Source organism: Bactrocera tryoni, chromosome 5, assembly GCF_016617805.1.
Source record: "Bactrocera tryoni isolate S06 chromosome 5, CSIRO_BtryS06_freeze2, whole genome shotgun sequence".
In the NCBI taxonomy this organism is placed as follows: Eukaryota; Metazoa; Arthropoda; class Insecta; order Diptera; family Tephritidae; genus Bactrocera; species Bactrocera tryoni.
The window spans coordinates 31,510,817-31,532,999 of record NC_052503.1 but is presented as its reverse complement, the minus strand read 5'-3'; the positions used below and the strand labels follow the sequence as shown (position 1 = coordinate 31,532,999).

The 22,183-nt window shown below is 38.0% G+C and overlaps 2 protein-coding genes across 2 annotated transcripts in view; one reads left to right on the top strand and one right to left on the bottom strand.

Moving 5' to 3' along the window:
• The window catches only part of LOC120779133 (glucose transporter type 1-like), a 145,561-nt gene that overhangs the window by 20,516 nt on the left and 102,862 nt on the right, over nt 1–22,183 (top strand). The window lies entirely within an intron of this gene.
• LOC120779130 (gustatory receptor for bitter taste 66a) lies at nt 12,904–18,326 on the bottom strand. The gene is made up of 6 exons (XM_040111334.1): nt 18,092–18,326; nt 17,445–18,029; nt 13,793–14,082; nt 13,532–13,717; nt 13,270–13,359; nt 12,904–13,179 (listed from the first exon to the last, which is right to left on the bottom strand). Exons 1-6 carry the CDS (start codon nt 18,324–18,326, stop codon nt 12,985–12,987), a joined length of 1,581 nt encoding a protein of 526 aa, XP_039967268.1. The 3' UTR covers nt 12,904–12,984.

Below are 22,183 nucleotides of genomic sequence, written 5' to 3'. Positions count from 1 at the left end.
CTCAGTAGAACTCTTTTGATGGAGTTCTGCCTACAAAAATCCTAACCTTTCTAGTTCCAAAGTCTTTTTCAAGATTTTACATATTTTACTTCCCATATTTATGTCTTTCTATAAATATATATTTTGACTAAGCGATTGGGCAAGCTTTCAAATATTTCAGATTTAAGAAGGGTCGTTTAGACTCTACTCTCCCAAACTTTAGTTTGTTTGAGTCCAATATCAGTACGAATCGAACATTGCTGACCTCTCCTATCATAACACCTTTTTCTTCCCCATTTTCTAAACTTACCACATGCAGCACATACGCTGCGCTCATAGCAGCGGCTAACCTCAGCTGTAATGCGCTTTTGGGCAACGAAAGTGGTCAACTGTGCTTCATTAGAAATGTACATGATACCCAGTAATATACATATTATATCGTACATATCTACTCATATGTCTAGCAGTAACTATATACTATAAAATCACAAACCTATAGACATACACGCGTGCTGCGTGCTTCGCTAGCGCAATCGGATGGTGTAACCGTGACAAATTCGCCAAAGACTGACATGGCCATGTACAGTTCGTTAATAAGGCATTTTTGAATTTGTCACAACAAAAATAACTAAGGTGAACCATAGTAATGAAAAACAAAATATCCAACAGCAATGCAACATATGAAGTCTGCTTGGGCAGGATGCTCGGCAAAGTATGAGTTTGGGGAATTGTTGAGCTGCATTATCGTCATCACAAAGGGACAACGAGAGAGCAAAGGCCACTAAAATGCGCATAATGGTGCATGTAAAATTCTTACATACATACATACATACATACGATATATATGTACGCAGCGCCAGCTTTCAAGCGCCTAGCACCTAAATGCCAACTTTACGTCATGAATAAATCAACGCGACCGCAACGTGGCGGAGCCAGCCAAGCAATGCATGCGAAAGCAGAGTCGTTTGTGCGCGAGTCGAGCGTTTTAAACCCAGTTCAGGGCAGCCAACCGATGGCCGGTTCACGCCATTGCGTTGCGACTTTGAACGCTTGAGTGGAACAATAGATGAGCGCATTACGCAAATGAATAAGTGAGCGAGCGAGCGAAAGAGGGAATGAGTTAAGGAATGATTGCACACAATGAATGAGTGAATGAACGCGTGAATGAACTAATGAATACGTGCAGTGTGTGAATGTTGAAATAAGAAGTTTATTGGCGCCAAGTGCGGTCAGTGTGGTCCCGCTGAAGCATACTAAATTTTCAACTGTGAACAACTCGTGTATTGAGGACGCATGCTATCGCAGGAGCACGCTTGATTTCATGCGAAAACAATAGACTGCATAAATGTGAAATAAAAAATTTAGAAAGTGTTTAAATATTAATGAATAGGGTAGGTTTTGAACTGAGACTTATGGATAAACGTCATTATTAGAGCGGTTCAATTTGTTGTCTATAAAATTGTGTATGAGGGACACAAAACAGTTTCTTACACATAGCTTCTTCCTTTCATGAGATTCATTAGTACCTAAAGGTCTCACAGACCTCATCAAATGAATAAAATATTACGAAGAAGAAAAAACCTTAACTTCGGTTGCACGAAGTGAATAGTACCTTTAAACCATAATAGCCTTTACAAATACAAAAATATCCATAAAACAACTTTATTTAATCGCTCAGTTTGTAAGGCAGCTATATGCTATAGTGGTCCGCTGTTGGTGGTACCGACAAATGCGCAGTATCTTGGTGAGAAAAGAACAGGTGCAATATTTCTCAACGATATCTCAGAAATCAAGGGACTAATTCGCATATATACAGATTATTTGTTAATATTTATATGTATATATTTCAGGGTATAAAAAGCTCTTTATAACCAATTTCTAACCAAGATAATTATATAATTTCTTACTTAGATAATTAGCGGCTCTTTGAGCAATAGTACTGACAAGCGGTCAAATGACGCATGAATAGAACGAGTTAGACCATTGGTTTTAAAAACTTGGAAAAATTTCGTTTGCTATTCGTCTATTGAGTTTAACCTTAACCGATAAGATTAAGTTAGAACTTTTGGCTTAATCTGAAAAGAAGATTAAAAATGAACTAAAATTTCTAAAAAAGAGGATTTGTTTCGATGACAGATAATTCGCATGAATGTATGTCGGAGAAAACGGGTGAGCTGAAACAAGATTACTGAGATGCTTAAGAGGCTATACCAGTGCGACACTTTCAAAATTTTTTTTCTTTTTCCATTTTTTATATTTCCAAAAATATGCTGTGAAATCGGCAAGGTCGTATCTTGAATAGTTTTTGAATGACAGCGTTGTAAAGAGCGACCGCTTATAAGTGAAACTTTAAACGCATTTTTCTCGAAACGACATTTTTCAAAATTGTTGACATCATAACTCAACGAGAAACTGACCGATCGACTTCAAATTAAAACTGAATATTGTCGAATATATAGATATTTACTATACAATGATCTACGATCTTTTTGATTAGTTGAAAATTATCAATTTGCCGTTAAAAAAATTACCATTTTTTACCTAAAAAGGCGACATTTTTTTCAGAACTACGCCATTTTGTTAATTTTTGATATTTTTCAGATATTTGTATGGGAAATATCTTTAAGTTTAATAAATTTTTTGATTTGTTTTGTTTCAGCTACTCATTTGGCCGGAAACATGAGAGCAGCTGGGACCCTTTTTTTTGTCACCTCCCAAGATAGCACATAACTCTGACATTTTTCAAAATTTTTGTAAAAAAAAAATCTTAAAATATAGCTGAACTATAGAACTTCGAAAGACTCGATCGCGAGTGCTTGCTGTTAAAAAAACGCACGAAAATCTCCTAATTTTTCATGGGTTACACTGGTATAGTGCCTTAAACCATGCCGTTTTTAGAGAGCATTGGCAGTTGGTGTGAGGAATCACCATTCTTACTGCATGATTGTTAAAAAATTACTAGTTCGTATTCCTCTAAGTATATAAATATATAGATCGACTGCGTTTACTGTTTCCTTGCGTTTCGTCGCTATGATATGAGAATGACAATTGCCCGACAGGCGTTTTTAGAAGAATGAATTCCTATTCCTCGACAGCAACCAGAAGCTCTCAGTTAATTCTGTATAACAACATCAATGGGAGCCAAAATTGATATACATATATCTCCATACTGGATCATTAATTCGACGGTCAACTTCTTTTTGGTCTAAACACGAACATCAATTAACTAATCTGGCAATGTAATTACGAATTGCGCTTCAGAAACTGATTTTAACCACAATCCGTATAATAATTTTCTCTTATATTGGCGTTTGGATCTGGATCTGGATGAAATATAGATACATGGAATAGAGAATTAGCTTAGAAACGTGTAAAACCATTTTCATTGATTCGTCGTTGCCTTGTTAGCCGTTTCATAGCGTTCTTTGCTCAATAAAAATGTTGCCTCATTAAAATTACTAGAAAAACTTGATTTGAAAAAACTACAATCATAAGAAAAAGGCAAGAAAAAGCAAAAACAATGAAAAAAACTACAGCTGGACAACTCTCACTTTTACATTGTGACAAGGGTATAAAGTTTGGTTCTTTTTGCTTAGCAACTGTCTCCAAAAGAAGTGCGAATTTCAAAAACAAAAAATCATAATTCTACACTTCATCATGCACTGGTTTGGGTTTTGCTTCTCTTCGTTCCTCTACAACTTGTTCTTCATGCCAATCAGCTGAATTTGGCTCTCTCACAAATCTTTACTTTATTTTCTTGCTTCTGGCAATCGCCTTGCCACAATCGCATTGACGACGACGTATGTATGCACATCGCCTTGGGAATGCTACTAACTCGATTTTTTCACTCCTTCTTCATTCTCCTTCTTTATTTTTGCTATTCTTCTGTTGTTTTTGCGTTATCATTGCACCCAAATGGCTTGTTGCAATGTTCTGTAGCAAATCCGTGCATTGAAAACCGATTAAAACATTCTGTGAGCGCTGTTTGTGTTGAGCTTTGAATAACTTCTAACAGTTAATTAAGTGATGCTCAGCTGGATCTGTTCTTTGATTAGTTGCACTAAAAGTATTATTTTCGGTTTGGTTTTCATTTTGATTTGGTGGGTTAAATCTGTGAAATTTGGAATGCTTTTTATGCTATGCTGTTACTCCACGGGAGTAGACAAAAAAGGTAACAATTTTACAGAACCACTATAAGATGTACATATGTAGCTGCCAAAAAAGTTGATCGACCAAAATAAATCCGTGTGTGAAGTTTTATTATTTGACTGCTAGCTTGACGAAAGTTGCCGAATTTTAGTTTTCAATATAATGTAACAACCTTCTGACATATTGTTCGGATGAAACTACAGTAACATATAGCCGTCATATAAATCGATGGATCAAAAATCCGCAGCAATCCATTTAAACGGACCTATTAAAATCAGGATAAATATAATTTTTTAACATTTTTGGCTAAAACAAATGCACCTTTCATAGGGTATGTTTTACCAAACGATCATGTTTTCCTAGTTCACGAATAAAATAGAGCTACACGTTGAACGGCAACGACTAACGATTACGAAAATGCAGGTTTTGTTTTTATGCCGATGGGTAAAAGAGTAAGGCTAAAATCAATTAGAGCAAATTACAATCTTGCACAACATTTTATGAAAAGGCGAAATTTGGGAGTAATGGCAAAGTTTCTTACCTTTTCCTTTCTAAAAGGATATGATTTTCTTGGTTTCAAACCGACATAACTTAAAAATATTATGCTACTCTATTATTAGTCTTGTTTTGGTGTTTTGACTGCCGATGACTGCGCAAAAAAGGCCGCTGTGGTCTTGATTACCTCACTAAGCACGAGCTGGACACTGCTGTTGTCCTCTTGCGATCTAGCGCTGGCCCTGTGGACTTCGTGGGACTGCGAGATTCTTCAGTCCTAGATTAGAATGCAGGAGATCCACTGAACTACCAGCAAATGTTCATCTTGACACAATCGTAGATCTATTCTCCAATATGCGTACATGCGATTAAGTGTTATCTTTCACAGTTGTATAGAGAAAGGTTAAGGCAAAAGTACCGTTATGGATATGTACGGCCCTTCGATATGATTACATACCTTTTCTTCTTTGGTTTCCAGTAGTCTTATTCAAACCGCAGGCTTTGTATATCACTGATTTTTTGAAGAAAATTTTTTATTCAAACCGCAGGCTTTGTATGTCACTGATTTTTTGAAGAAAATTTTTCAAACTAAAAAAACTAAGGAGGGGCCAAGTTCGGGTGTCACCGAACATTTTATACTCTCGCATGATAAAGTGATAATAATTTGCATATTTTTTATTTTGCTGTAAAATTAATTTGATTAGATCAATTTGTGTACTTTGAGCATTGAATTGTATTTTCATTTCCCAATGTATATATTATACAGAGAAGGCATCAGATGGAATTCAAAATAGCGTTATATTGGAAGAAGGCGTGGTTGTGAACCGATTTCACCCATATTTCGTACATATCATCAGAGTGTTAAGAAAATATTATATACCGAATTTCATTGAAATCGGTTGAGTAGTTCCTGAGATATGGTTTTTGGTCCATAAGTGGGCGGCGCCACGCCCATTTTGAATTAAAAAAAAAAAACCTGGGTGCAGCTTCCTTCTACCATTTCTTCAGTAAAATTTAGTTTTCCTGACGTTTCTTGTTAGTCGGTTAACACACTTTGGGCGTGGTTATTATCCGATTTCATCCACTTTTGAACTGTATATGGAAATGCCTGAAAAAAACGACTCTGTAGAGTTTGGTTGACATAGCTATAGTAGTTTCCGAGATATGTACAAAAAACTTAGTAGGGGGCGGGGCCACGCCCACTTTTCCAAAAAAATTACTTCCAAATATGCTCCTCCCTAATACGATCCTTTGTGCCAAATTTCACTTTAATATCTTTATTTATGGCTTAGTTATGACACTTTATAAGTTTTCGGTTTCCGCCATTTTGTGGGCGTGGCAGTGGGCCGATTTTGCCCATCTTCGAACTTAACCTTCTTATGGAGACAAGGAATACGTGTACCAAGTTTCATCATGATACCTCAATTTTTACTCAAGTTACAGCTTGCACGGGCGGATGGACGAACAGACGGACGGACAGACGGACGGACGGACAGACAGACATCCGGATTTCAACTCTACTCGTTACCCTGATCACTTAGGTATATATAACCCTATATCTGACTCTTTTAGTTTTAGGACTTACAAACAACCGTTATGTGAACAAAACTATAATACTCTCCTTAGCAACTTTGTTGCGAGAGTATAAAAATAGGATTTCGATTCACTATCATTTCGAAGTTCGGCTCTTCATAGCTGCGGAATTGAAAATATGTACTCTGAATAAATTTGCAGGCAGATACAGAGCACATCTGGTAGGAAATTTCAAAATAAAACAATTCTATTGTTCTTGCATGCTACCCACCAATTTTTCAACTGAATAAAAATAGACAAACGACTAAAATTTTGAGTTCTGATGTCAGCGCGGATGCGGTTTAGTGCCGAGCGACTGCTGAAAATGACGTCGTAAAGACCTAGTTTTGAAAATTTCCTTTTTCTAATTTCTCAAAACAATTGAAAAATATTTTATTTTTTGTCTGAAAAAAAATGTTGAAAATATCATGCAAGCTTACGCTACACTGACCATTAAGAGATTACCCTACGCTCTTGATATGTTTGAAATAAAAAATTTCGATACAGAGAGCAGCTGGCGCCAACAGTTATCAGCCGCCCAAAAACGCTACTATTTTCTGAAAACCATTTTCTATTATTAAATAACTCCACAACTTGAACAAAATACTAAAGTCATCAGCTTATACAATGTCAAACCAAGCATATAATCGGCGTAGCAGAAATGAAAGCACGTGCATGTTAATCAGCAGCCCCGCACACATACACGCACGCACACCCATATGCACTTAAGTATTCATGGCACACCGCACTGACATTACTGGCCCTTCAGACGCCGTTTTTATAACTCTTTTTGCGCTGCGCTCTCCGCCGCCAGCCAACGGCACGCTAATGACTGGCAGTTGGCGCTAAAACTGGGCGAACTATAACCGCTTGGCCGGGCAGCGGAAAACGGGAAGCGGTAAGCGGAAGAACAACTGTGACATTAACATTTCGGTGCACACAACTATGAAATGGTTTCATCGAAGCTTCCTCTGCGCAACTAAACTTTCACCCGCGCTATTTAAACGGCGAACAGCGCATAAAAACAGCAAATGCGCCCTGAAGTATGCAACGTTCGTTTTTCTCTTACTTTTTTTCCACAAACTTTTTGTTTTCACAGTAACTTGCCGACAAAGCGCCAACGAAATGTAACAAATAGAAATGCGCGCGACGTACAAGGGCTCACAAATGACGCTCGCTTGTGAAGGCTGCCGCCCGTTGCGCCCGCCATCCCCGCTTCGAGCGCCAGCAAATGCAGCTGAGTGTGTGTGTGCTTATGTTGGCAGCATTTCGTGGAATAACTTTTAATTCGAAACATTTATGCATGAAGCTGTGACGATGACGATGACGACGACGACGACGATGATGATGGCGTTGAAAGTGACGAGCTGGCAGTTGCATGCAACCCCACCATCAACATGCATGCAACATGCGAGGCAAGCCGAGTGAACGGCTCAAACTCAGGCAACTCATGCAGCTCATTTGCGCTTTTTATTTTAGCCGCTTTTGCTGCGCTTGCTCCATTTTGTGTTTTTTTTTTTTGTAATTGTTTTTTTTTTGGTGGAGGAAAACGTTGCCTGCTGGGCAGCGAAATATTTCGAGTTGACAAAAACTGTAAATTGCATTAATAGATGCATGCGATGGCAACGAGCGGAAGCAAAGTGTTGCAACGAGTGACTGAATGCCAATTCGGCGGCTGTTGGGCACTGGTTTGCTGCGCGCGCGCGGGTGTAAGTGGTGGCGCCAGTGGTTTGGCGGCCACAAATGCCTGAATAATTACTCACTTTGTTCAATTTACAGTTTCATGTTACCGTTGCGCGCGAGCCAACGAGTTGTCAGCCAAATATCAGTCAACCATATGAGCCACACACACACACACACGCTCACACACATACACAAAACAGCAAGTGCTTGACTAGTGCTGAAGTGCTCGAAATCTAACGTCGCGCCCGATAGACGTGGCTGCAATGTAATTATGCTTCAAGTGTTTGAGGTCATTTTAATGAATACTCAGCAGTGGCTGAGTGCTGCTGATGGACGTGTGTTGGACGGACGGTCCAGTTGTAAAAGTGCTAATGTATGCAAAATAATGAGATGATTTAAAATGTTGATATGCGACGTGGCTATAATACCGCTCGTAGTTGGTGTGGCGGCATTTTTCGGCTTGCCACAGTTGCCGCTGCCAGCATCATGCGGTTCACCGAAGATGGTCGCACATTTAATACAACAAAGCAATTATGTTTAAAGCACGCGCGTGGGTGTGTGCGTGTGTATGTGTGGTGTGCAATTGCAAATTGAGTGTTAATTATTGGCGATTTTGTTGTTGTTCTCGCCTCCTTTGTGTATGAATTTCATAGTAATTATATTATTGCAATCAAATGAATTTATTTGTCCGGCGTTACCGCATTAATTAATGAAATTTAAATGAATTTTTATTCAAGTGCTTCGAAGGCGTTGATTGGTTGGCTTTAATTCATGATTTTAGTAGAGGAATAAAATATATAACAACATCTGATGAGTCGATGTTGCGAGTTTTCAAGAGAAAAATTCTGCGAAAGATTTATGGTCCTTTGCGCGTTGGCCACGGCGAATATCGCATTCGATGGAACGTTGAGCTGTGTGAGATATATGATGACATTGACATAGTTCAGCGAATTAAAAGACAGCGGCTCCGCTGGCTAGGTCATGTCGTCCGAACGGACGAAAACACTCCAGCTTTGAAAGTATTCGACGCAGTACCCACCGGGGGAGCAGAGGAAGAGGAAGACCACCACTCCGTTGAAAGGACCAGGTGATGGAGGACCTGGCTTCGCTTGGAATCTTCAATTGGCGCCACCTTACGAAAAGAAGAAACGCCAGCCGCGCTGTTGTTAACTTGGCTATAACCGCGTAGGCGGTTTCTATGCCAGTAAAGTAAAAGAAGAAGAATAAAATATATTTAATATAACTCTTAAAGTTGCGGCCACTGACTCCGAACTTCGGTACTAAATTTTAATAATTTCGACTTGTTGCTGGATTGAGAAACAAATGGCGTCGGTCTACTTTTGTCGTGCCTATTGAAAAACTCTATATATATTATAGAATGAAGAAAGAAGTCAGCCTTGGCTTAATAGAAGAATAAAAAGCTTATTGAATAAAATATAATGAATAGAACTTGAATTCGGTACCCAATATGGCTTTCCTTCCGGAGAAGAGTGGGAAAGGGACGACTTGGTCAGGGACACATGAAGAAGTATCAATACGGATGGGTTCAAACTAGATAAATGAGTGAAAGGTAGTGCTTTTTCAGCAAAATTAGTTATCAGAGTTGCCTGCCTGTAACTTAGCAGACCACAGCAGTGGCTTCCAATCAGAGCAATTAAAGAAAGCCATCTTGTTCTGACAAAGAGTATGCTCAATTATACAACATATATGTAGATAGCCAAGTGGCTTTGAAACCACTAAAGTCCCTTAGGGCTTCAAGGATAATGAAGGAATGCCTTGAGCTCTTGGTAGAGCTAGCATTCAAGGTTCCAGGACATATTATTATTCCTGGTAACTGCGAGGCAGATAAACTATGTTTTAAACATAGCTGAGGCTCTTAGGAATTAATCCTTAACTTGCTCAATAAGCAGACAAATGTGGCATGAATGGAATGTGTGTGTGTGTGTGCCGCACATATCGGCTATCAAAGTTCAAACAAAATGACATAGGAACTCTTATAGGAGTGCTAACAGCTTACTGTCCTATAGGTAGACCAGCCAGTGCACTGGGAAAACCATACAATGACTATTATAGAATATGTAAAGAGGTAGAAGAAGAGTATACTATAAAGCACCTTCTTTGCAAATGCAAAACTTTGTATAGGAAAATAATATCAACTATCGGTCAAATGTTTTTTGACGCTGTTTTGGAGATCCCACATATAAAACTATACCCGACGTTGCAACTCTGCACTAACATTGCTTCCGGCGCATTCGCAATTGTGCTAGGCGTCTTTCTTGGTGGAGACACAATACTTTTCCGTGAAAAAATATTTTAATAATACCTTAGTTTTATCTTCTTTAAACTATTATATTTACTTTTAAGTCTTAAGTTTTTAAAATCAAAGAAAACGGAAAAATGTGTATATTAATTTGTCATAAATGTCAATCACAATAGTAATTGAATATACAATTTAAGCGAGTACCCGCATATTCTCTGATTCAACTCGACAATTTACTTTGTGGCTTTAACCCTTGTTTTTTTAGACGTGTGATCTTCAATGAGACAATAGTGTTAACGAAGTTGGTCTTTTTGACAACTGTTACTTGGCTTATCTCAGTTTCATATTTCGTTTGCTGTGGTCGTCCTCAAAAGTTGGTTTTCTTTTTATTGGAAGTGCTTTCTACGTGCAGGGTTCCACAGCTTGCGCACAACCTCGCTAGAAGAATAGCAGTTTTATACACATTCATATAGCGAACCATTTGTTTCAAGACCGACACCAGCTCGCAGCTGCACTTCTGGTGAACAGACACTGCAATTAAATTGCTGCGAACCCTTAAACCGAATATGTTGGAGTGACTCTGGTGAATCTTCCTCTCTTTTAACCGCGACCCCACATCTTACACAAGGGTAACTAACGTTTCCAGGGTGCGGGTTACAACTGTAACTGCTTACCCAGAAGCATAACTGCTTAACATAGTTCACTTTCCCCTTAAATGCTGCAGTCCAAGAGGTTGTTTTCTGATCGGTGTCCACGCGGTTCGTTTGAGAAAAGTACTGCCAGATATAGATATAGATATTGTTGGAAAAAGTTGAAATATAACCATTTCATTAACTTCCTTAGTTATGGTGTCGAATTCGAAAGATCAAGACTGAAAATCCTTGGATCTCTGGTTAGATAGCTCATCCTTTAAGATTAAGACGCCGGAGGATCAGATATACACCACCACTTCGTAAAGCCTTTTGTAAGGCCAGTTAAACAATCCTGTAATTGTATACAGCTATCACCAAAACGCCTTTAATATTTTTTCTGCTCATATAGCTTTTAGAAACGTATGGGAAGTGAAGAATTCGCAGAGGCGCGGTGAACACTTTTACGCATAGATCAAAGCTCGCCGGGAGGGTTAGTAAAGGTGCGTACTGTCGGAAATTATCTGATTTAGAATGCAGCTTTCTTCAGAGAAAAGAATATCCAATCCGACAGTGGCGCTATTAGTTGTGTTCTCGCTTTATGCTCGAAACTAGTAGGAATGTCAAGATTCCTACCTCTGTCAACGAGTTATTACATAATCAGACTGGTTTGGTGACCTGGCCACAGCGGTATTGCAGGAAACTATAAAGATGATGAGCTTACTTAGTCAAGCACTTTAGTCTGACTAGCTGCACAATGGAAGTGGGTAGAGAAGGTCGGTGACTTCTTGCAGCTCACTACTGTATAATTGAGTCTCAGGCCAGCTCAGCAAGCGTTGGTCAACTACAACTGCTGTTAAATGGTACGTCAGGCTCAGGGTACATTATAAGAGGTGTAGTGAGCTCTTTTACCCTCATGGAAGTTCAACTTACAATAGTTGTAGAATTTCTAACTGGACAATGTGCGAACTTCTTGCATGCGGTTGGATAGAAAATTTTTCCGGGCACCAATTGCATAAGCGGCTTGGAAGAAGAAGAGAGAGAATCAGTTCATCAGATCAAACTAAGGGGGACCCATTTCGAGGTTCCCTACTTTTTTAATGAAAACCACAGAATCTCCAAATGTACTGAGGTTTGTTTACTGTCATTCGAAAGAACATCCTTTGCCTTTTATTTTTTGAATACTATCTTTTTTTAATGTTAGCTGTGGCTACGTTTCAAATGATTCATTCGATGAGTCCAATTTTCGACGACTCGTTCGGGCAATTCGACTGCTAACTGGCGAATGAAACGCGTAATATTTTGCTTCAAGACCTGAATCGAAGCGAGATTGTCCGCATAGACTTTGGACTTTACATATCTTTACAGGAAAAAGTTTAACGGGGTAATATCACATGATCTTGGTAGCCAATCGAGCGGATTAAAACATGAAATTATCTGCTCACCGAAGTGTTCTCTCAATAAATCCATTGATTGATGCAATGTGTGGGAAGTGGCACCACCTTTGACGGGTACGTTCTCACCGCCATCATTTTTAAAGAAATATGGACCGATGATTACACTGACTCACAAACCACATAAAACCGTTGGTTTTTCTACATGAAGTGGCAGCCCTTGAAGCTCTTCAGATTGCTCTCCCTCAATGGGCCTCATCGCTGAACAAAATTTGGCTCAAAAACGTCGGATATTTACAAAGGTATGCAGGTTACCAATATGCGGGATCAGTCACAGAAGCAAACCAAATATTCCAGATTATTTTCTTAGAACACATTTCTTAAGTCTCTTGCTATCGACATTCATTGAACTTGAGTTTGATGCTAAAACTACTATTATGAGCCAAACTTTTATGAAAATTCATTTTGACATACTTGCCACCTTGCCACCTTGCAGTAAAGTATCCATTTTCTTAATGCGCTCTTAAACGTTTAAATGGTCAGCACATTAATAAGAGTTTATGCACTCAACTGTATTTATGTGAAGCAATAAATCTGACATTTGTATATACATATGTCTATATAAGAGAGATGTACACACACTACAAAATACAAAGACACGGTAAAATTGATATATCGACGCATTGAATTTCAAAGTGTTTGATTAATAGTGAATTAAATGTGCAAAATTTATGGCAATTTAAATCTCAAATGAATCGCCAGCCTGTAAAGATTTTGCCAACACAAACACAGACATATACGAATGCAGCAGCGCCACGCAGCACTAATAGAGATCGGTTTGTGCGTACGGCATAAAGGTGGTGGTGAAGTAGTCCATCAGCGCTGTGGTGTTGCCAGCCTCTGTGGTGAGCATCGTATTGTAATTTGTCTCCGCAGCATTTGAGGCATCCTTGGCCTGCTGGGCCGCCAAATTGAATTGTATCAAAATTATGAGGTAACTCGTAATGCCGCCACTCACCTGTGCATGAACACAACAACAAGAACAACAATAATAAATTATAGTTTTCAATTATGCGCATACAATGGTTATTAAGCTGCGACCACTTACGCCATAGAGCGTCTCCATGTCCAGGGTGAAGAAACCGCAAGCAGAGAAATCAACTGAGTGATTTAGTAATTTGAGTGATAAGTGGTTGACCTATTTCGCATAGTCGCACGCAAACCGGGAATAACAAGGATACAATTGAGAATTCGCATTATAAATGTCTGGCTGTAAATATGCGAAAGCTGATGGGCACTCAAATGTGCAGCAACCAACAGCCTCACACACACACACACACACACACACACAACAATAGATGTGCACTTACAATTTCGTAGAGCAAATTATTGTCGGCCACGACGCCGCATTTGTGCAGGCAAATGCCGGTGCGTTTCGACTCCAGCGAAGTCTTCCAGCTGAGGTAAATCAAATAGATGCATTTGCCGGCGGTGTAGCTGAGGAAAATGGTCGTTATGGCGGGGCTCTTCGCCGAGCGAAACAGCGATGGTATGGCCTGAAAGGAGACCATTGTTAAGAGAAAATGTAGCAAGAAACGCTACTTCACGCGCTGCTCAATCAAACTGCTTACTTGGCCTTGCGTGGCGCAATACAAGAAATACAATTGTGCTGTAAAGATGAGAAAACCGTAGGCCATTAGCACCAATATCGGATAGCTCCATAGCTCGTTCACCAGTTTGCCAATTTCACAGATTTCATCATGCAATTGACACAAATTGTTTAGTTTCTCCTCCACCTTTTCGATATCCTTATTGAGTTCGCTTTCGTAGACCATATTGAATGTTGGCGGTTGGCTGGTGTATTTATACGGCTTCTTTGGTGTCTCCAGTGCATCGCCGAATGAGTTTAGGGAGTGTGCGACTGCGATAGAAAAATTATAATTCAATGTCTGGAATTTGAATAATTTTAATAAGTGTGTTGATTGCCTTAATGACAAGAAGAAAATAATTTATTATATTGACCAGTAGAAGGATCTATTAGTAATGTTGGGAACTAAATTACAAGGCGAAACAAAATTTTAAAAATATTTTCCTAAAGAACAAACAATAGCACAACTGAATATGGGTTTTTCTACTCGTTAAAATTTCTTTTCTTTCTATCTTAATTATTTTATTGTGATTACATCGCTGAGTATGAGTTTTTGGTTCGTCGAAAATAAGTCTCGAAGAAGAAATGTACTATTTTCACTTTGATATAAATAGTACCTATAATTTGTTAGTCGTTACTTCTATTTTGGGAATATGTTTTCTACTAGAAGAATTAAGTAACTTAGAGCAACGAGTTTTCTTTCAAAACATTAGTTTATAAAAGCTTCTCACATTAGCTAGTGAAAGCTTCAAATTGAGCTTCCAAATATGAAAGCTTTGGAATATGTAAACTTTAGAATGCGAATGCTTTGGAATATGAAAGCTTTGACGAATAAAAGCTTAAGCTATCGCATATAGGAAATTAAATGAAATAAATAACGAATGCGTACATAAAAACTGAAAGAGCGAAAAATATTGAAAAATTTATAAAAAAATAAGCAACCTAAACTCTCTCTTATTCCTTGGGCCTTGCTAGTCTCACTTCTTTAAACTTGCCATGGCTTTAAGCATCTTCTAATGTGACAATGAGAGCCCCGAGAAAAATTAAATTAACACAGTATAAGTGAAGTAGATAGATAGAAAAGGCATAAACAAAATTAATATTTAAAAAAAAAAATTTCCTTCAACAGTTTTAATTTTACACAGCATTTTAAAAATAAGTATATATAAAAGGTTAAAATCGTTTAAAAACTACAGCGCATTCCCTTAAACACATTTATTTGGTTCAAAAATAGTTCAAAGGAAGATAAATCTTGCGAAAATGGCAGCTGAGTGATGACCGCCGCTTCTTGTTTGGTAGAAAACTGTTCGGCTAAAATGTGTCGGCGCACTCAGGTCTTTTGGTGCGAATATAGAATTGACACGCTTTTTACACAAACGCGAACCAAAATAGTTTAGACGATTCATTAGCTATGTTGAGATCATTTGCTATCCCTCTGACTAACACCATAATTTCCAAGCGCTGTTAACTTTTAACCTTTTCAATGACTAGGTCGTAAACCTTCACCGAATGCTTGATGTTACTAGAATACGTATTTTCGTGATAGTGTAGACTACACAAAATGCGTCTGGGACATTTTCACCAATTTCGCGGCCGTGATTTCATTGGAAACTCACAATTTGGAGCAAACTCGCTTTACAAAATCTTCGCATCGGAAATAAACAGTTGTCACATACACTCCAGTTGACTGTTAAGGTTAATGGTATTTCCAAAAACTGTATTTTTCTAGGTTGGTAAGACTGTCCTTAGATACTATGCCAAATATGAGCGCGATTTATCAATCAGTTTGTTTATAGCAGCTGCTTAAGTCAGTAGACCTCAGTAGTGTGTTGTGATTTTTACAATGGATAAAAATATCGAACAAAGTATTTGTCTTAAATTTTGTATTTTGAACTAAATTTCGTGTTCGAAATTATTGCGAATGTTGGAAAAGGCTTACGGTGATTCAGTTTTGTCAAAAACACAAGCCTACGAGTGGTACACAGCATCCAAAGACGGGCGATAGATCGGTGAAGACATGCCTCGTTCTGGACGACGAACATATTAAAAAAGTGAGGGATATGGTGATGGAAAATCATCAAGCAAGTGTTAGAGAGGGGGGTCTCTCATCCGAGGCTGGTTATATCTATGCACTGGGGGTGTTTTTTACGTGGCGGGTCCCAAAGCAAGCGCACAACCCTATATAGGGGATGTTTCGCCTTCTCACTTTAGCTCGCCTTCGAACGGATGTTCTTAGGCTACTCAGAGGATACTTGGTCAAAGACCGGAAGTAGTGAGCTGCTTGAGCCATGTGTAAAAGAATCGTTTCTGGCCACTCCCAAGTGAATGGCGATCAGAGAACTTTCCTCACTTGCGTGAACTTCTACACATGACTCCATCCTCCTTCGCCAATTAAGAAGAAGAAGAAGTGTTAGAGAGATGACAAGAGAGTTTGACATTTCTCGCGAGTCCGCTCGAATAATTTTGGTTAATGTTTTGAGTTGAAACGCGTTCTTGCTTGACTTGTCCTGATAAAGCTGAATTTTTTTCAAAAAGAGTACCGTAAACAGTCTTTTTGGACATGCTTGATAGCACAAATTCCAATCCCACATTCATGGAGAGAATTATAATTGCCGATGAGACATGAATTTATGAGTTTGAGATGCAAATAAGTCAACAATCATCGGAATGGAGGAAAAAACGAGCCGAAACCAAAAAACCGCTCAAAAATCAAGACGAGGTTCATTGCATTTATATATTCGTAGTTTGAAAATATGTTTGCTCAATTTTTAACACGAGAGATTTTACTGCAAGTAATAAGGGTATTTGGTCCCTAATTTCATACTCCTAGATCATATTGCTCCAGATGACCGCAGATATAAACAGTCAACATTTGTCTTAATTTAGATCATTTACAGAAAATGTTTTTACTTTAGATATCGCTGTGTAAGGTTTTGTATCTACAGATTATTTGGTAAAAGATAAAGGACAACACTGTTCAATTCTGTAGATCATTTTTAACACCCAGACCTACTACAAGTATAGCTTACAATTGCCTGTAATTACATGCCATGCTCAAATGAGTCAGTTAAAAGAAGCAATTAATGACTCATCGTATTTCTGTTAAAATTTACTAAATTTAGTTCAAGCAATTAGCAGATGACAGAAACTGTTCTTAATTTTGATTGTAAATTCTGCGTGTAGATTCCAATTAATGTGAATTGTGGAATTAGTTAATTGTACTGATCATTAGGAATTTTCGAAAATTAATGTTCATTGAACTGTTGAATGGTAATTTCAGAAAAAAATTAACTAAACTGCCTTACTTTCGTTAATTGAACAATTAGTCGCTTAATTAGGCTTGATGTGTAGAAAGGGAAATACTTATATTTTTCATAATAATATTAAAGACCGTAATAGTTTGTGAGAGAAAAAAAATTATAACTTTATAATTCCATATTCGTGTATGTTCGTAAAGCATGTTTTTAGTCACAAGGACTCAAGTCAACCTACTTTCATGGCGAGTCTAAACTAAAAAATGATGAATATTTAAACAAAAATCTTCCACAGTCATCACTTTTGATAAAATTTTTTTCAAAATCGAAACAAATTTTACCTTAAAATTGCCACAATCAACACAACAATTTAGCACTCACTTGGTGAAATTTTATTCCGCGCCATATTGTACGCCTTAACCGCCTCCATGTGAGTAAGCTCTTTATACAAGTATTCCAGCGACGGATCGATTGAGACATTCGCAATGGATGGTCTTCGAAAAATCTGGCCACCACCATCACCACCGTTTTCGGTCCAACGCTTAAGTCGCTCATGCGACTCGACCATGTCTTCGAGCGCCATGTTGATAACAAAGAAGCGTTGCTTCAAAGCACTCAAAGTGTTCGCAAACCAAATCTTGTCCAACGAATTGTAAAGGGTTGGAAAACAAGAAAACAGCCACAGTATCGCCTTCCAGTCCGTGAGCTCAACCAACGTTATATAGGTGGATATCAAAATGATCAGTTCACAGACGACCGTGAGTACGATCATTAAAAGTATGTTTTTCGCTGTCTTCGAAATGTCTACGTACACATTCTCCTTCAAGAGCTGTTCGTCAACGGCGCGTATGCGTTCATAGAGCTCGCCAGTTTTCGACTGATTGCGCAAAGCGGACAACTGATCGGTGATCATCATGCCGAGACCGATGTACGTCAGAAATATGCCAATGACGAAGGTCAGCGTGCCTACAGGGTGATGCGTTATGTTTTAACTCGTTGTAGTTGTAGTATAAAAGCGCAATACTCACTTTGTGAAGCTTTCAATTCGTGATCCTCGCTCGAGAAAAAGTATATGAGCAAATTGTAAAGTACAACAATAGCAAGCATAGTGGCAACAACAATTGCAGTGCCAATTTTGCTGCTTTGCAGCGAGTGTACGCGTCGGAATGCCTGCAAGTTATGTGGATAAAGGCCGAGCAGCTTGCAGAATGTAAATAGGGTGCCGAAGTGCACCAGTATCGGTTGCACCGTCTGGTGTGCCATTGCCTGCTATTCTTCTCTATTTAACTTGTGTTTTTTCTGTAACTTCAACTTCACTAAAGTCAGTCAACACGTCGAAGTACGAAAGGCGAAAGCGTTGCGTTGCGTTGCGTCTAACGGTGTAGCGTGTACTGGCACAAGCGCTGCTGCGCCGGTTGGTTGGTGCCACCATGCGCTGGCAGGCACTTAGCATTATTAAATGCATTTAATATGCACACAGGAGATTAAGGATAACAGACGGGCGCGCGGACGGCGGCGTAGCCGTCAGTCAGGTGGCCATTCGAGCGGCGTTAATGTTTTGGGAAATAACAAAACATCTACTGCGGATCTATAAATAATTGCGATTATCAACGGAAATGATGACGAATGGCAGTGGCAATACTACTCCATGTACATAAATTAAATAATGGCGCGCATAATGCAATGTTGCATATTTAATTGTGTTGAGAGTAGCAGTTAATTAATATTAATTACAAATCGATCGCTTTAAAAAGTGCAGCTCTTTTGATGAGCATTTAATTATTGCGCAATAAAAATTAATTGAAAATATTTTTTTTTATTTTCTGTTTTCAAAAGTCATCTATTTTATGAAGTGTCAATCGAGGAAATAAAGGAGCGCACCTGTGACCCCGGGGAGGTTTTGAGCGCAAACTTTTTATATTTCATATTTATGAATAAAATTTATTATTCCATTTTCTGTTTTGACAACTGGGAAAAATAATTGAATATTGTTGAACAAGAGGTACACAAATTAATATTTAATAACTTTCCTCCGTCCAAACAAGGGTGGGGCTTGCATGATTTATGTAACTTATTTATTTTACTTTTTTATGCCGAATCGCTAAAGTGGGTTTGCGTATTTACACTTTTCAGTTATAAAACCAAATTTATTTATATAATTTAGTCCAAATGTTTACCGCTATAAACAGAGTTATAAATTGTTCATTGAGTGAGGACAATATCACAATAATAAAGGCGCATGTAAATCAGAGCCGACATAAGACAGAAAAAAAGAATACTAGGGATTGCGTCTTGTTGACATTACTTCCGCCAATATTAATCCGATTCATAACAACTTGACTTCAACCGCGTTAAGGGCTTACATGAGTTTCCTCGGGTAAAAAACCGCCTTTTTCCAACATTTTTCTCTCATAAAAAAATGAAATATTTTATTAGATTTTTTATTGCTACAAATATACCAAAAACTGTTGAATTTTAATTTTAAACTCGTCCATTGCGACGCCATTTCCCGTTCCCCCTCGAAAAAAGGTGCGCTTGGCAGGATAACTCCTTACAGGATCATCTTAAGTCAAAAAATGTGTGCTTTTGTTAAAACCTTTACTTAGAGCTTGGACGTAGGAAAAAAAACTGAAAATAGCATTTTTGGCTGACATTTTTACAAAAAATTAAAATTTCAGTGAAACTTTCACGATTTTTTTTTCAAATAGCTGTAATCGAAAAAAAAATCCTCTGTTTAAGTCTTTAAGAATTGTATCTCAAAGACCTGTGTAAAATTTTTTGAAATCTTGCCAACCGACTTCAAAAACACAGTTTCGAGAAAAACGGCGCACTTAGCCTAGCTAGCCACGAGCGCACGCAGACTGTATCTCCGATTACTCAGATCAACTTGAAAATTTAGGATAATACTATTATAAGAGAATAACTGACATTGTGTGAGAGCAATATCAAATCAGAGGTTCATCGTAATCAAAACCGACATAACAGATCAATTGAAAAGTATCCGTCCTATCATAGTAAAACATATTTTTTAGACAAAATTAATTTTTTTTTCAGTTTCGAGGATCACCTCTTCATTCCGCGAAAATTTCGTCCCAACTAGTATTCTTTTAAAATCTGAGAATCTGAGCCTTTGTCATCGTTTTCACTGACTTGTGACCTGGTGCAATGCCTTGATGATACTGCATTATCTTTTCCTTCAAAATTGGTCGTTTTTCGGCAATTTCGCTCAGATGTTTTTACTAACGCTATGTTATAGTAATTTTTGGTGGTTCTTTCTTGTTTAAAGTAACCTATAAAAAATAGGCCATGCGCAACTGAAAATACAGACTCCATAACTTTGCCAGTCGGGTGTTGCATTTGTTCACGCTTTGAAGCGTGTTCATCGCGAGCAGTTCACTCGGATGACTGTCGACTGAACTTCGGAGTGAAACGATACAGCTATTTGTTATCTTTTGTCACATATCGACGCGAAAAATCGGGTTTATTACTTTTCAAAATCTTCAAACACTGCTCTGAATCATCAACTCGTTTTAGTGTTTGGTCAAAAGTGAGCTGCGCGGACTTTTTTGATATTTTCCTCGGTTACAACGGCTTTAGGGCGTCCACTTCGATCAGCGTGTTCGTCATTGAAAGGGCAATTAAGAAGAAAATTGTTTAATATTTTTAAAATAATATTTTTATAAATTTCTCATTTTAGCAGTGTTTACATGTTATATAAAATAATGAACGCAAATAATCTTACTTCATAATGCTTCCGTATAGAATTACAAATATATGAACTGTACTAAAACCCATCCGCATTACCTGAAAGGCTTTTCTGGCCGAGGGTTATTCGCCATGCAATTGAAGCTGTACATAGTTCTCTAAACAATGATCAACCACAGTTTTGACCTGAAATTTTGCTGGCCAGCAACGACCACAATTTTTTGATAAAGTTCAACTTTTTTTTTTTAAATTTTGATTTTTTCGGTCGGGTTGTATGCATAATATCATCTAGTTCAATGAGAATTATATTAATGTTTCCTCCACAGAGAAGGTAGTAATCGCTACAGTGCAGTGCAGAACCTCTATTAAGCGCCGTGTAACTCGAAAACCACTTCTTGTTTGTTAAATGTTATATTTTGTTTACTCTGAAAATTTTAAAACAATTGATGCTCTGGTGTTTTTAATTCTCAAAATCACTTTTTTTTGGATTGTCACATTAGGTATGACACCTTACCTATAATAAATACCATATATTTAACTACCTAAAATATATACATATGTTTATTTCTATGTGATACCTACTGCAAAACTACACAAATTAATTATCAGTTTGGAGAATAAGAATGGTGCTCTCTCTGCAGCGATATTGTCAAAAATATGCAAAGTGTTTTACCATAGCCATAACTGACTTGCCATAACTTTGTCAGATCTATTCTCTAGCTGTTTTATTCACTATTTTAAATGTCTGCTCTAACAAGTTCATACAAGTCGCCACTTAATTTATTATATGATATTATACCTTTTATCAATGGTGAAATAAAATCAAGTACACCATGTCGTATACGTAATATATTTCGGTGCATTACTCCACCCACAGATGGCAGATATAAATCAGCGCATTGATGTATTTATTCATTACGCGCACTCTTCACATTAAAACTCTTCGCTGTACTTGAAACTTTGTTCATTAACAGTTAAGCTCCTGCTCACAGTTGCGCTACTTTGGCGCTTTGTTTGCAATTTTCACTCTGTCAATGAAATAATTTAATTCAATGCAATTCGGTGAATTCAATGCGAACGACGAACTTCTACGAGTGCCACGCCAAATTAATAATAATGTTGCAACTCACTCACTCAACGCTCGATGCTTGATATGAATTACAATATTGGTGATTGCATGCAATGCTGCTGCACGCGTTGGGCTTTTGTGAGCGCCAACAGCCTTGCTGAATACCCTTGAGTATATTTAAGTTTTTGTATGTGTGTTTGTGAGTCGCTTTGGGTGCGCCTATCTCTACTCACTTAATTAATATAGTAATTACTTGAATGGTTGCAGAGAGGAGTGAGCGAAAGCGGCAATGTAGCAGGGAACAAAAGATCTTGTTTAATAAACACTAGATAATATTAATTTCCTT